This window comes from Notolepis coatsorum (assembly GCF_963971535.1).
Source record: "Notolepis coatsorum genome assembly, chromosome: 16".
Classification (NCBI taxonomy): Eukaryota; Metazoa; Chordata; class Actinopteri; order Aulopiformes; family Paralepididae; genus Notolepis; species Notolepis coatsorum.
Window position 1 is genome coordinate 16,014,430 of NC_140180.1, and position 15,816 is coordinate 16,030,245.

At 43.4% G+C, this 15,816-nt stretch overlaps 1 protein-coding gene across 2 annotated transcripts in view; it reads left to right on the forward strand.

Annotated features, from left to right (window-relative positions):
• The window catches only part of kdm3b (lysine (K)-specific demethylase 3B), a 66,928-nt gene that overhangs the window by 13,226 nt on the left and 37,886 nt on the right, over positions 1-15,816 (forward strand). For both annotated transcript variants that reach the window (XM_084332420.1, XM_084332421.1), the window contains exons 3-6: positions 3,285-3,398; positions 3,556-3,661; positions 14,287-14,411; positions 14,751-14,810. In XM_084332420.1, the coding sequence (XP_084188546.1) occupies positions 3,285-3,398; positions 3,556-3,661; positions 14,287-14,411; positions 14,751-14,810 (405 nt within the window). The remainder of the gene's footprint in view (positions 1-3,284; positions 3,399-3,555; positions 3,662-14,286; positions 14,412-14,750; positions 14,811-15,816) is intronic.

Sequence of the window (15,816 nt, forward strand, 5' to 3'; positions counted from 1 at the left end):
AAAATCCTAAATGATTGAAAATACCCTTCGGTAAGGCCTAAAGTTCAGTGTATTCCAAGGCAATAGGAAGTGACCATCCGCCAGGCTACTTATTAACGTCTATATATCATTATATGCTGCACCACAGTTATTCTAGGGTGTGGTTTCTGTAGAAAAGACGCCATAAACAAAAACAAAGCGATGACACAAGTACTTGTTAAAGGTAGAATCTGTAATGTCATCAAACGGTGACCTCTTGGCAAAAGAGTCCCTCTTGTTATTTTGCTTTGTTTAAATTTTTTAGTTTTGATCTGATGTGAGTTGGGATAGCCAGGGCAGGGGTTGCGATTGCTGGCCACACCTTGGCCTCTGCCAAGAGAGATCTGAAGAAATTCACAGTAAAATAAGTAGCTATCCGTTTGATGGCATTATAGATTCTACCTTTAAAGGAAAACTCCAACATTTTGGGAAATTAGCTTATTTGGCATCTACCCTGGAGTTAGACAAAAAACTGCATACATTTTTTCTTCTCTGTGCATGCAGTAGGAGTAGGAAGACGCGCACGTTAGCCTAGCTTAGCGTCAGTCACTGGAAGTAGGTTCCTCCATTAGCCTAGTTCCCAACGTCTTCCTACTCCTACTGCATGCACAGAGAAGAAAAAGGTATGCTGCATCTTGTCTAACTCCAGGGTTCCCAAAATGTAGCGGCCACTGGGATGAGTCTAATTAATCTCAAGAGGACCGGGAAATGTAAACAGCCGTGGGGCTGTTTGTAGAGCTAAATCTATACTTTATAGTATTGCTATCTGTCCATTCTCATTGTCAATTGAGTCCATAAACCGTCCCTTCAAAATGGCTTAAAGAAAAAAAAAATGCATCAATACGTTCTCATTCTATAGCGCCGTGAATATAAGCCTTATATGGGATTTGGTCTAGTATATTTTCTGAAAGGCTAGATATAGGGCTAATAGCTGCTAACGTTATATCCAATGGCATTTCCGTTTTACAGATGCTACAGAAATAACTCAAACTGCATATGATCGGCACGATCCTCAAGCATGTATGCATGAAAGGGGGGGGGGGGGGGGCGGGACGTCGTTTCTGATTATTGATTACCAATAACCGCGTTAGCCTCATAGGCCGAACGCCTGGTTGAGTATCATAATAATGCCCGATTGGGCTGTACTTTGTGTGAAAAAGATCTTACCGTGGTCCGGTGGGATCCCCCCGAGCATTTCCCCGTTATCGATCGCCATCTGGTAGATCGATATGTCCATTGGCTGATGATAAATCCCCTTATTGCATGGTGAAATCTGCGATGCAAAGCGTAATCCAAGGTACAGGCTACACATCCAGAATCCAGCTACTGGAAACTCAAAAAAAAATTCCAAAAAAATAATGCTCCCTTCAGCCACAGTGCACACTGCATTATCGCGATAGCGCCCCTAAGAGGATCTGGCTGGTATTGCACCTTCTCGAATTCAAAGAATAGGGTAAATCTGCAGTGCAGCTCGGCGACCTTGAATAGGTTATTAATATGGAATAAAAGCAATAACAACTTGCTTTTATTCACATGGTGGGTACCTTTTGGATTCCTCAATCTCTACTATGATGCCGGTATCTTCCACGCTAGCTTAACCTCTTAACCGGTACCGGTATAGATCAATGCAGTCCGTATTAAGTGTTGTTGCGTTTCTTTTTCAAATCTAGCCAAGTGTAAAGACCCTAACTCTATCAAAACATCAGTCAAAGTGTATATTTTCAGCACTACGTTTGTTTACCAATGATATTAAGTGTTATTAGCGAAATATGAGCTTATAAAAATCTCTGCTCATTGCACCGGAAACCGGATGATTTAGACGCCAGTACATGACGCCGTCATGAAATCGTTGTAGTCCTAAGAAAGAGGAGACCCAGGGCTTTTCAAATCGTGATTATATCTCACGGGTTGAACAAACAAATGTTATTGCCATAAAATACAAAGTATATTGTTTCTTTACCTTTCTATGAATGTCTAGGGGGGAAAAAAATCCCAATCGGGTAAAAAATGGCAGAGCATTATACAAAAGTAACTGTACTTACTTTCAGTCGATTTCATTCACGGTCTTTGCGGCCCTGTAATGGGTGCCTGGTGGTACTAAATCCAGATTTAACTCTGCCACTAATGAGGTAATTTATATTCATATTTCAAATTGCATGTATGGCAAAATGCAGTACTTTATTCATTTGCTTAGATTTCTTTTTTAAACTTAAATTTGTATTTGCAGTTTTAGTTTTAGTTTACAAACATACATCAGACAATACATTCAAATAACAGAAATAATAAAGAAATATCCCCATCCTCCCGCCATCCACCCCGAGAGATGGGGCTCCCCCATATCCCAGGACCTCTATACACGGAGCCGGGCTCCAGCGACACAGGTTCCTTGAATTGATTGGGCCTGGTCCAGTAGAGGGGAGTGCAGGGGGCTCCCCCCCCCACCGAGCCAAGTCCGTTACCTCCCATGTCTATTTGCTTAGATTTTTTGTACACTTGATCTCAAGGTGGTGCTGAATGAGCTCAGTGGCAGAGCTACATATTTAACTTTTGGTCAATGTTAGCATGGTGTTATTCACCATCAAAGATGGAAAAAAAACAGAATAATTTATATTCTCTTTTGCTTCATTACAATTTACTCAAGCGTAGTAACAGATGCAATATGTGCAACAATACATGCAAATGGACCTTGTAGAAATGGAGCAATCTTCCATTTATGTGGGTATGCACTTTTATTTTCTGAAAATATGGCTAGGGCTTGACGGGTTAAAAAATGTGCCCGCTAGAACCTTTTTAAAGATGGCTAATCAAACGGCAGGATATCGGTAACATAAACAGCCGATACTGTTAAACATCTTATTGGCCAACTCAATTAATCGGTCGACCGCCAATTTGCGTACTAACGGAGCACATACTGAAAATTGTAGCATGGAGAAATCGGATGCAACCGCTGTTTCTTACTCCTCTGGGCCTTCACCCTTGACCTGCAAGTCAGCTTCTGGAAGGCTAATCAAAACACCAGGGGAAGTCTGGATATCTTGTTTTGAAATGACACAACGTGCACCGTAATCTGTTATGTTGTTGTAAAAAAGAGTTGATATAACTTTCCACTGTATTGATTTGCCAGATGGTTCCATTATCATCATCGTGATCATCAAACTAAACCTCCTACCAAACAAGCTGTCTGAACAGATGGAAATGTACTGCGCCTTCCCTCAGTTTTATTGGATCATGTCTCCTTAACAAAAGGCATTTTGCTTCCTCCTCAGGTCTTCCGCTCTCTAGTGGACAGAGTGGGTTTGGGATCCCTGGTTCCGGTGGAGTTCTTTGGAAACAAGACCTTTGAGTTCCTCCCTGATGCTAAATCCATCCAGAGGTTTGAGGTAAGTCCATCAGGGTCAGATCGTTTTAGTTTTTCGCTTGTAGTTTGAAAACAAGATAACGTGAAGCCGATCTCTGTACCCGTGCGTCATTGCCGCATTGTCTCTTTATTGTCACCGGGGTTGTCCTACGAGCATGTCCCTTCTGTCCCCTGTACAGGTGGATAAAGACATCAGACACTCTCAGCTGTTAGAGCAGCCCTTGGTGCAGGCCGCCATCTCCAGCTGGCACACGGACTTTGAGCTGCAGGAGATCTTCAGGAAGGGTGAGCCAGAGCCGGGTTGCTTTATAAAAAAATGCCACGTCACTCAATCATCTTTTCATTTGACCGTATCATTTAAGGCTGGGCATTGGCACTCGATTACCCAATTTGATTCAGTTCACGTAAGCCCACGGTGTCAGTCCTGCACGCGCAGAGGGATGAGGAAATAACTTTACTCATCCACTGTAAAAAAGCATAGATTAAAAGATTGGACCGGATTTTAAGAATCAATACCGTTCAAATGAATTGAATGGATATATTTCTTTTTCACTACTTTTACCCAGCCCTAGTTTAAAGATATTAGATCATGAACAGTGATGCCACAGATTACTTGTAAAAGTAATCCGATTACTGATTACTGATTACTCCTTTAAAAAGTAATCCAAGTTACTTTACTGATTACTTGATTATCAGAGTAACTTAGTTACTTTGAAAGTAACTAGGTTACGAAGTCGTCGTCGTTCCCCCAACATTTTTTTTTAAACGCTTTATTGAAAGTTTTTAACTTGTTTCTCTGCACATAACATAAATTGTTAAACTAGTGCTTCAGCTTCTGTACCATCAAGTATGGTAAAGCAACAGTCTATGATGCTCACAGCATTAGAGCAGCCAGCCAGTGGTTTTAAAAAACCAGAGTATCCATTCACATCTAACAAATGCAGGCTGAACTATTCAATTATATCAACTGTAACTATTAAATTGTTTTTATAAATGTCTCTCTATAAACATACAATCAGTCTCTCTTTAACATGTAAATTAACTGTAAATCTGGCAAATAAGAGCTTTTGCTCTGCCACCATCAAATATACATTAATCAATAGGGAAAGAAACAATCTCTCTCTTTTGCTGTTTGGCTGGCCTCCGAGTCCTCCTGTACCTAGTCGAAGCGTCGTAGTGTTGTGATTCCAGATGCTTTCAATGCAATTGGATGTGCTGTTTTTAGCGGTAGACAGTATTTTGACTGAGGCTACGTTTAGACGAGCGTTTTGGGGTGGAAGTCTGAACAGAAACCGCAAAAGTCTTCTTTTGGGTTTCACTTCGTTTAGACAAGCGTTTTGGGGTGGAATTCTCAGACGAATGCAACGGAGCCCTGCTGTCACACGATTGGCGCATATGAGAGCACACAAGAGAGTTAACGTCCATCATCCTCATCGGAGTGTACATTCCACCACACGCGAACACTGAGGTCGCACTTTCAAAACTTCACGACGAGGTAAACAAACTCCAGGCAGCTAACGTTGACGCGGCCATTTTGGTCTTGGGGGATTTCAACAGCGCGCGTCTTAAAAAGGTGCTGCCGAATTTCTATCAGCATGTGACCTGTCCCACCAGAGGCGAGAACATATTAGACCATGTATACTCGCAATTTAAGAATGGGTACAAGTCACAGGCTCTTAGTCCATTCGGTAAAAGCGATCACGCCGCAATTTTTCTTTTGCCTAAGTACAAACAGTGTCTCAAGCGAACGCCGGTGGTCTCGCGAGAGGTTAAGCGTTGGACCGTGACGTCAGTAGAGTCACTCCAAGCAGTGCTGGGAAGCACAGAATGGAGTGTACTCCGTGATAACACAGCCAATATTAACGAATACACCGAAACGGTGATTGACTATGTCTGTACTCAGGTAGAAGTAATAATCCCCACCACCAAAATTAATATCTACCCAAACCAAAAGCCCTGGGTAGACAAATCCGTCCGTGAGGCTCTGAAAGTGCGCACATCAGCATACAACACCGGGCTGGTGACAGGCAACATGGAAGAACACAAGATGGCAAGATACAACGTCAGGAGAGCAGTAATAGAGGCAAAACGGCGTTACAGGGATAAAGTTGAACTTCAGTTTGAACAGGCTGACTCTAGAGGCATGTGGCAGGGCCTCAGAACAATGACAGACTACAAAGGAACCCCCCTCAAACTGAACAGTGACATCTCCTTAGCAAATGATCTCAACTCCTTCTATGCGAGGTTTGAGGCTGTGAATAACAACACCAGCCTACAAACCACGGCAATGGGGGGGGGGGGGTCTGCTGATGGAGACTCAGTGTTCAGGGTAACAGAGCATGAGGTGAGACGGATCTTTAAAAAAGTGGATATCAGGAAGGCAGCAGGACCGGACGGCATCCCCGGCCGCGTCCTAAAAGTCTGTGCCGACCAACTGGCCCCGGTATTCACTGACATCTTCAACCTGTCCTTGGAACAGGCCGTCATCCCCACCTGTCTGAAGAAGTCCACCATCATCCCTGTACCCAAAAAATCTACGCCCGCTTGCCTCAACGACTACCGCCCTGTAGCCCTCACCTCCATAGCCATGAAGTGCTTTGAGAAGCTAGTGAAGGGCTACATCTGTTCCTCCCTCCCCATCAACCTGGACCCTCTGCAATTTGCATATCGCCCCAACAGGTCCACGGAGGACGCCATAGCCCATGTGCTGCACACAGCAGCATCACATCTGGACAAGAGGAAGGGGAACTATGTGAGAATGCTGTTCATCGACTACAGCTCAGCATTCAATACCATAGTCCCCTCCAAACTCATAGCCAAGCTCAGGGACCTGGGCTTGAACTATGACCTGTGCCAGTGGGTCCTGGACTTCCTGACGGGCAGACCCCAGGTGGTAAGAGCCGGCAACTGCACCTCCTCATCCATCACGCTCAACATAGGGGCCCCCCAGGGCTGTGTTCTGAGCCCCCTCCTCTACTCCCTGTACACACATGACTGCGTAGCACAGCGGAACAACAACACCATCATCAAATTTGCTGATGACACAGTAGTGGTGGGCCTGATCTCTGCCAACGACGAAAGGGCCTACCTGGAAGAGGTAGAGAACCTGTCACAGTGGTGTCAGGAGAACTGCCTCTCCCTGAACGTCAGCAAAACAAAAGAGATGATTGTGGACTTCAGGAGGTCGGGGGTCAAGGACTACAGCCCCCTCAGCATCGACGGGGCACCAGTTGAGAGAGTGAACAGTTTCAAGTACCTCGGAGCCCACATATCCGAGGACTTGACATGGACCACACACATTGACAGTGTTGTGAAGAAGGCACGACAACGCCTCTACTTCCTCAGGCGCCTAAGGAAGTTCCAAGTCAGTCAGAAGATCCTTAGGAACTTCTACTCATGTACAATAGAGAGCATCCTGACCGGCAACATCACCTCCTGGTTTGGGAATAGCACTGCACAAGACCGTAGCAGACTACAAAGAGTGACACGTTCAGCCGAACGCACAATTAGAGGGGGGCTTCCCACCCTCCAGAACATTTACAACAAGCGGTGCAAGGGGAAGGCTAAGAGAATTATTAAGGACTCGAGCCACCCGAACAACTGCCTCTTTGAACTGCTGCCGTCAGGCAAGCGATACCGGAGTCTTATGGCGAGCACAGAAAGACTCAGAAGGAGCTTCTATCCCCAGGCCATCAGGCTGCTAAACGAACAATAATCGCTAAACGAACAATAATCACTATGCAACAACCATCAAATGCACACAGCACACACACCCACACGCACACACACACTCACTCAAACAAACAACACACTGCAGCACCCACTCTCCACACTTTAGATCACACAAACACACTTACACTTTATATTTATTGATAAAGGATTTGCACTACAACTCGTACACCTACTGTGAATTGTACCTAAACTGCACCTCGTCCATTTATGCCTTGCACTATATAGTATTGTATATTAGTACACTGCACAGTATTGTATATTGTATGGTAACTACGTCTACGAACATTGTACATATGTCTAAACTGAACACTGTGACCTCTTTTTTTTCTTCTAATTTTTACTATGTTTTTATTTCATACTTATCTTGTCATGCACAGTCTCTGGAGCGCAACAGTAAGAAGCATTTTGTACAAAAGTATTCTGTACTTCTGTATGACAACTATTAAAGAAACTTGAACTTGAAACTATGTCACATGACGTGCTGTGAAGACCCGCCCTACTCTGCCTCTGATTCGCAGACTGTGGATGGGGAATGTGATTGGGCCAAAGCAGAGTCACTCACAGACAGCGAGTCCAGTCACGCCGCGGGACACATTCTTGTGTAACCCTTTCACTGCCACACCACGTCACTCCCAAATAAGAAAAACAGCTCAAAAATGTATTTTTGACTGTCGAAAACGAAATAAAATACTGCATTCCGCCTGCATTATGAATTTATGATGAGATAGTAACGAAATAGTAACGCACAGCCACTTGGACAAGTAACTGCAATCAGATTACTGGCTTTTAAAGATTAACGCGTTAGATTACTATTTTCGGGGAAAAGTAATCAGATTACAATAACGCGTTACTTAGTAACGCGTTACCGGCATCACTGATCATGAACAATCTTTTTTTTCTTTTTTTTCTTAAACATTTTTGTGTCTACATCACTGCTGTGAAGCACTTTGGGCTGCAATTCTAGTATGAAAGGTGCTATATAAATAAAGCTTATTATTATTATTATTATACTCATGGTATAGTCTAGGCCGCTCAAAAGGATTCTCAAAAGGGGGCCTAAAATGCAAATTTGCTGCACGATGTAGGTTTGATTATATTTCTCTTTATTTATCTATAAAGTGTTGATCTCAAAACATTTCCCATATAAAAAGGGTCCGGTAGACCTACTTTCAGGTATTCTTAATTGGTACCACCTTAACTTAAGGTGGCAGTGTCTTTGTGGTGTCAAATTGTTTGTAGGGTCCATCTGAATAGATTGCTGCGTGATAACCTTTCAATGAAAGTAGCTTTGTGTCTGTTTATTGCATCTTCTGTTTTTAGCACTGTCCTTGACTCCTTGTCCGCCTGACTCGCCTGTGAGTTTTCATTTCATTTCAAACTTTTATTTATCCCCGAAAGAGACCTTGCGGTTTCCCCTCATTTCAAGGAAAGGAACATCAGACAGTTAGACATTGAATAAATAGAACAAAAACAGATGGGGGGGGGGGGGGGGTAAAGATACAATTTAAAAACGGTTGCATCCTGGAGATTTGCGATCATGTTTTTATGTATTCATTTTGACTGAAAATCATGCCTAGAAGCCGGGGCATTAAAACAAAAGGCTGACTTTCGTCTGAACTCTGAGGCCTTGATGAATGATCATTGCATTTATGTAGCGCTTTTCTCTAGACAGACTGAAAACACTTTATACAATGTAGGGTGGAAATGGCCTCCTTCACCACCACTGTCTATGTAGCACCAAACCTTGGGCTATGCAGGGTCAATAGCTGGGGGGGGGGGGGGGGTGATTTGGTGGCCAGGGAACCCCCTTAGTCTTTGGGATAGACGCGCCCTTGCTTCTTTAACGACGAATTAAGTCGGGACCTCTGTTTTTAATGTCTCATCCGAAGGACGGCACTCGCAGCTGTACGGTGTCCCTATCACCGTAACAGAGGCATTATTACTGCCAAGTCCAGAGGACGGAGTGCTCCCTGCTGGACAACACCACTTTCTGACAACGGCCTTGACCGCGGCTCGAACCAGTGATTGAGCGGGTCAGACAGGGTCCACAGTTCCAATCTAGCAACATTGGGATACAAGGTGGTAGTTTCCAAGATATTCCATTTAAAATAAACCGATGTCGATGTTTATTTTGCCCCTCTGCCAGAGAAGACCAACCCACTTTATCATACAGGATTCAGTGGTGAATGTCATATCTCACGGCAATAAAATGTGAGAGCAGAATGGTGTCTAGACTGAGGTTTCAGAGTGGAAGGAGGCTGGGGCAGCATTTCTATAAATGACATCACCATAATCAAACACTGAAAACCGCTTCAACAAATACTAATTATTGGGAAGCTAGTTCTGTTTGTCAAATAAACAAATTGTCAGTTTGCTGGCAAGATTATATCTAATATGATATTTCATTTATGTACATTTTTCATCAAGCTAGATGCTGACATATTTATATTCAGTGATTCAATGCTAGATCCATTTAAAGTGGATATAAGTAAACTATTACAATCAATATATATACAGTGGGGGAAATAAGTATTGAACACATCAACATTTTATTCAGTAAATGTATTTCCAATGAGCGTATTCAAGTGAAATTTGCACCAGACTTTGGTATTAACTCAAGAAATCCAGACAAGAAATCTAAACATTAAAGTCAATATGTAAATAAAGTTATGTGTAATAAAGTGGAATGAAACAGGAAAAAAGTATTGGACACACTAAGAAAAAGCAGTACACCACAGCAAGGAAAGGCAAGGAACTAGCTGAAAACAAAAACTAATTAGGAGGCAACTCTACCTCCTATCTGTGCTAATAAGTCAACTGGGTTAGAATATATTGATGGGCTATAAAATGTTTTTTTTGTTACCAAGGTGCCACACAAGAAACATCAAATGATGGGTAAAAGCAAAGAGCTCTCAAGACCTTCACAAACAGATTATTGCAAATCATGACAATAGAATTGGCTAAAGATGTATTTCACAACTTCAGAATCTTCCAGTAAGCACCATTAGGGGCATTATCCATAAGTGGAAGCAACATCACTCCATCATCAACCGGCCATGCACAGGTGCTCCTCGCAACATGTCGTGTGGCTGTCGTGTGGCAGTGAAAGGGTTAACCTTCTGTGTTTTGTCGCAGTGAAAGGGTTGACCGTTTTGGTAGTGAAAGGGTTACTGGAAAGTTGCAGTCTCTCAATGGCCAGTTGTACAGAACCAGCAATACAATACGCTAGTGTCGTCAGCATAAAGATGGACTTGACAGGGAGAGTCAATAGAAAGAGAGCCACTTGTTTTGTCAGCCGGCAGACAGCCAGCCGGCGAGACGAGTGATAACGAGGCATTATTAGCCACACCTGGGGCACCTCACTTTCGTACCAACCGTGCCCTTATTGGATTATTTATGTTGACAAAACTGATGAGTTATATTCATTAAAGAAAGTTGATTTAATAATAAAAAAATACTAATTTAATCAGATTAATCACTTTATTCAAATTGAGGATTTAGTTAAAAAAAAGCAATTTTTTGGGGGATTGCGTCATAAAATATGACGACAGACATTCGAAGCTTCGTTCGAATACTTAAATAGAAGCTTCGAATGTTAAAATGACACTGTTTTCGGTACAGCCCTAGCCACTGTCTCTGGTGTGCTCCCTCGGCTCAGGGTTTCAGTTTGAGGAAAATCATTATGCAAACGGCACTGGGATTATAAACATTGCACTACAAAAACGATCTACTGCATATTGCCACTTCGCGCCATCTGCATTAAGTCGCGCCCGATTGGTGAGCATTTGTTTTCTGGCCTATGGTATTTTCTCCTACAAAAAAAGTATGCAGATGCTATATTATTTGTTACTAATGTAATGGGTGAAATAGTGCTGCGATTGGCTCTAAAAGCAGTTCGGTTCAAACAAAAAAAAATTGCGACTTGAAAGAAGAGCCTTAAGTTGGTTATTTTCCAAAGATTCAAGGATTTCTGCTAAGCAGGGTAGTTTGGAGACTGGGCGGTAATCTCTTACCTTCATGTAAAAGTCACAGGCCAATTTCCATACACTAGGAAATCTGCCCGTTGAGATGGAAAGATTAAATATATGCGCCAAGTGCTCAGTAATAATCGGAGCAGACGGTTTTAGAAGAAAGATAATCCGATTTATCCTCCAGGTTCAGCTGACTGGCAGTACACCCTGCCACAGGGCACATAAGTGGCTTTTCAAAGCTGCTTTCTGACACAGGCGCTGATGGTGAAAGCTTGCGGTTCTGACGGTGAATCATTTGGTATGGCCATTTACAATGGGGTCCTATTGACCTCTTGCCACAATACACCTGAATTATTGGGCTCATTGAACCACAAGAGTCGTCTTTACAAATGTGTCAGGAATTATGTTGGTCCCGTGCAGTTTGGGGTCAAAACACGTTTTAGAACCAATGTTTACAGTGTATGCCGTCATGTTGACATGATGTCAGACAACTGCATCTCAGAAAACTAGTTGAGAAATCGTACCCGAGTTTTCCTACTTGGAATTCCCACTTCAGGGGCCGCATTTGTCCTAGTAGGTATTGTGCGTGTTGATTTGTATTGTGCATGTTGGTTTTGCTTACCAAACCTGGTTGTGTTATGTGACACACTTATTTGGTTCGTGTGCCAGGTTAGTTTCCCCCTGCTTGTGCCAGGTTAGTTTGCCAGGTTAGTTTCCCCCTGCTTGTGCCAAGTTAGTTTCCCCCTGTTTGTGCCATGTTAGTTTGCCAGGTTCGTTTCCCCCTGCTTGTGCCAAGTTAGTTTCCCCCTGCTTGTGCCAGGTTAGTTTGCCAGGTTAGTTTCCCCCTGCTTGTGCCAAGTTAGTTTCCCCCTGCTTGTGCCAGGTTAGTTTGCCAGGTTAGTTTCCCCCTGCTTGTGCCAAGTTATTTTCCCCCTGCTTGTGCCAGGTTAGTTTGCCAGGTTAGTTTCCCCCTGCTTGTGCCAAGTTAGTTTGCCAGGTTAGTTTCCCCCTGCTTGTGCCAAGTTAGTTTGCCAGGTTAGTTTCCCCCCTGCTTGTGCCAGGTTAGTTTCCCCCTGGAGTTGGAGTTATTGTTTTAGTGTTTATCCCGTCCATTATTGTTTGTTTATGGATTCCATTCCACTGTTATTTAACACTTTGATCGCCATGGTTAAATTCATAATTTACCATCCCTAGCCAGCTCTATTTGTCTATGGAGAAGTTCCCCTTCTTTGCAGGGCTATAACTTTTTTAATTGTATTGCTAAATTGACATTATTATGGCCCATTCAATGTCCTATATCTATTGTTCAGGGTGTAGCAACGTTATACTTTTTCATTCACATATTCATACTAAAATACGGTCTAAAGTATAAGTATGTTTTTATCGTTTTCTGCAGCTTTCTCCAGAACTTGATTTATAGCCCTAAATGCATTATATTGATGATCAAATACAGTTTGATAGCGATCGGTGCCAGATAAAAAATTTCAACTGCACGTAGTTCTAGAAGTTACTACGTATGATCTGATGTTGACCGGATGGGCGGAATGTCGTTTATAATTCCGTGGGCAACGTTATATCATTCATCTAGTGTGGGTGATATGATCATTAGAGCAGTTAGTATAGAGGACATTAGAAAATAACGCTGAAACTCACCGTAGCTTCCTCGCGCCATTGGCAGATGAGCGTGTAACAGAATTGTTTCTATTATGGGATGGAGAAATACCCGATCCATTTCCAGGTTGTATAATAGTATATACGTCCAAATCATGTTGTTTATCGAGTTATTGGCAACGGATCGCTATGTATTGTGTCGAGCTCGAGTCCCAGGACCTATAGCGAGTGATCGGACCGAATTGAAATGAGCACCAGCTTCTACATCCTGTTTCTCCCCTGGGCGATCCCCCGATCGGCCACCAGATGGCGCTCTTGAACTGTTAGATAGTTGAGTGGAGCTCAGCAGTATATCTCAGGTCCCCAGGGGAGAAATATGATTTCGATCACAGATTTTTGAAATATTGATATCAAAGACGTGTTACGGTGTCTTCGGCAGAATGAGCATGGCGGGGAAAGACGCGTTTCGGCGTCTCCGGCGATTAAAGTGTTAATAAATATGATTTACTTGTGACATTTTTTTATTCTTTCCCCCTGTCTGGGACTAGTGCTGAGTGGGGTGGGGTTCACAACAACCCTTTCAGAATTGTATTTAAACTAGAGCTGGGCCGTTAACGGCGTTAACGTGCTGCGTTAACGCTATACTAGTATCGCGCGATAATATAATTAACGCATTAATCTTTTTTTTTTTTTTTTTTTTAATATACATTTTTTTTTTTTTACCTTTATTTACCCAGGGTAGGTTCGCTGAGCACAGATGCTCTTTTTCAGGAACGCCCTGCTTCACATTCACACAGTTCCATTCACACCTGGGAGCTGCCCAGTACAACCACAGTTGACACCATTGGCCACTGAGCAACTCCACTGGAGCAGTTGATTCAAGCCATGTCACATCATTCAAGTTTGAAATGATTCTTTCTGTTTTGCTCCTGAGAGTGCTAGATACTGTACTGTACTGGTAATATTATTTATTTGTGTTAACTTCTGAATAAAACAACTTCAAATAAAACAGTCTGTAATGCATTTTGGAAGCGGTAGATGGGCTCATGGTGTAATGGGCTACCTGGCCTGAGAAACATAAGGAGGAAAGAAAAAGTAAGGACTTACTTCTGGTCATTATTTGGGTAGAACACACATTTTGAATGCCTTCGGCAGGTTTTTTTTTTTTTTTTTTAGCCATTTTAATCTAGATTAATCTAGATTAAATCCGGGATTGCAGATGGATTAATCTAGATTAAAAAAATGAATCTATGCCCACCTCTAATTTAAACATGTACGTGGGGCGCCCCAGTGGCGAACCACATAGCGCGCTCAGCCGCGACACGGCCGACCCGGGTTCGACTCCCGAAACCGTCGTTATTTGCCCAATGTCTTCCCCCCACTCTGTCTCCCATAACTCATCTGTCTCTCCCTACTGGACTGCCCAGTAGAAATAAAGTGATAAAACGCCAAAAAAAAAAAAAAAACATGTACGTGACAGGAAGTCGCATAGAGCACTTTCCCACGCACGTGTAGATGTTCTCTTGACACTTTCTTCAGCGATTCACCTTCTCTTCAGTATTTAACCCTTAGTGTCCTGGCTGCTCCTGTCCCCAGGCTCCTACACCATCCAGGGGCGCAGGGTGCGTGTCTACCAGCCGGAGTTTGAGGATTCCTGGGCCCTGGGCCTGGTCTCGCAGCACGACCCCCTCTCACACATCATGGAGATCACCATGGACAGGGTAATACACACACTCTCTCTATCTCTCCCACTCCCTCAATCTCTCTCTCTCCCACTCCCACTCTCTCCCTCCCTCCCTCCCTCCCTCTCCCTCCCTCTCCCGGGCCCCTCCCCCTCCTTCTCTCCCTCCCCCTCTCTCTCTCCCACTGCCTCCCTCTCCCCCACTCCCTCTCCCGCACTCCCTCCCTCCCTCTCCCCCACTCCCTCCCTCCCCCATCTTCCTCTCTCACCCCCCCCCCCCCCCCCCCCCTCTCTGAATGGCAGTATTGTGCTCTCGGTGGATGATCACAAAAAAACGTATGATATCAATTTACAGTTGGTGTCCATCTTTGTGTCACAGGGAGATGATAATCAGATGGTGGATCCTCGGGTGATCCACGTGATGCTGGCAGAGGACGAGGTGAGTCATTCTTCCTTCAGGAGCACCTCCTTAACAAATTGGGCGCCGGGGGTTGTGCCCATCATTGTACCCAGTCTGCCACCGTTGAAAGCCTATGGAGATGTTTACCTTCTTCGCAGGGCTATAACTTTAAAAAATGTATTGCTATATTGACATTACTATGGCCCATTCAACATCGATTATCTACCGTTGGTTAGATTCAAACACTAGGACATCTGCCCGTTGTGATAGAAAGATTACATTTGCGTTAATTGGTCGGTAATATTAGGAGACTGTTTTAGAAGAAAGATAATCCGATTTATCCTCTCCAGGTTCAGCTGACTGGCCAGTATGCCCTGCCACAGGCCACTTAAGCGGCTTTCAAAGCTGCTCCCTGACACGGGCACAGGCGATAGTGGTTATTTAAGAGAGAGGTGGCAAGATGTTACTGTCCAGAGCAGATGGAATATTGTCATGTCCGTGTGGGGATGTCAGTTTTAACCTGTGTGCACCGACGATGACCTCAATGTGCAACAGGTGCGCAGCCACACCTTCTGCCAGGTATAATTCCCTGGCCGGTGGAGTGGAATTGCAATATTCAGTTGATCGTTTGTAAAATGTGAGGATACATTTCAGAAAGCCCTCTTTGCTAACGGTGTATAAAATAATAATAATAATACACTTTATTTGTATAGCACTTTTCATACAAGAGTCACAGTCCAAAGTGCTTTGCAGCAGTAATGTAGATGTAAAATAGACATAGGCATACAATTGGCATAATTATAGACATCAAATTGCAGATAATTGACATTAAAACCTCCTGAAAATGTTTCAATAGATTTCTGTCATAAAAAAAAAAATAGTTTGCTATAGAGTATGATTTCTTTACATCTCAGTGAGGTCTTGTCGTATGGCCTAACGCTCACTGTAGTATCTGTAGTTGTTTGAATCCACGCTGGTCTGATCCTGCGGTCCTAGTCGTCACGTGACTGCAGGCCTGTACACTGCGATGATATGATCGCAAATT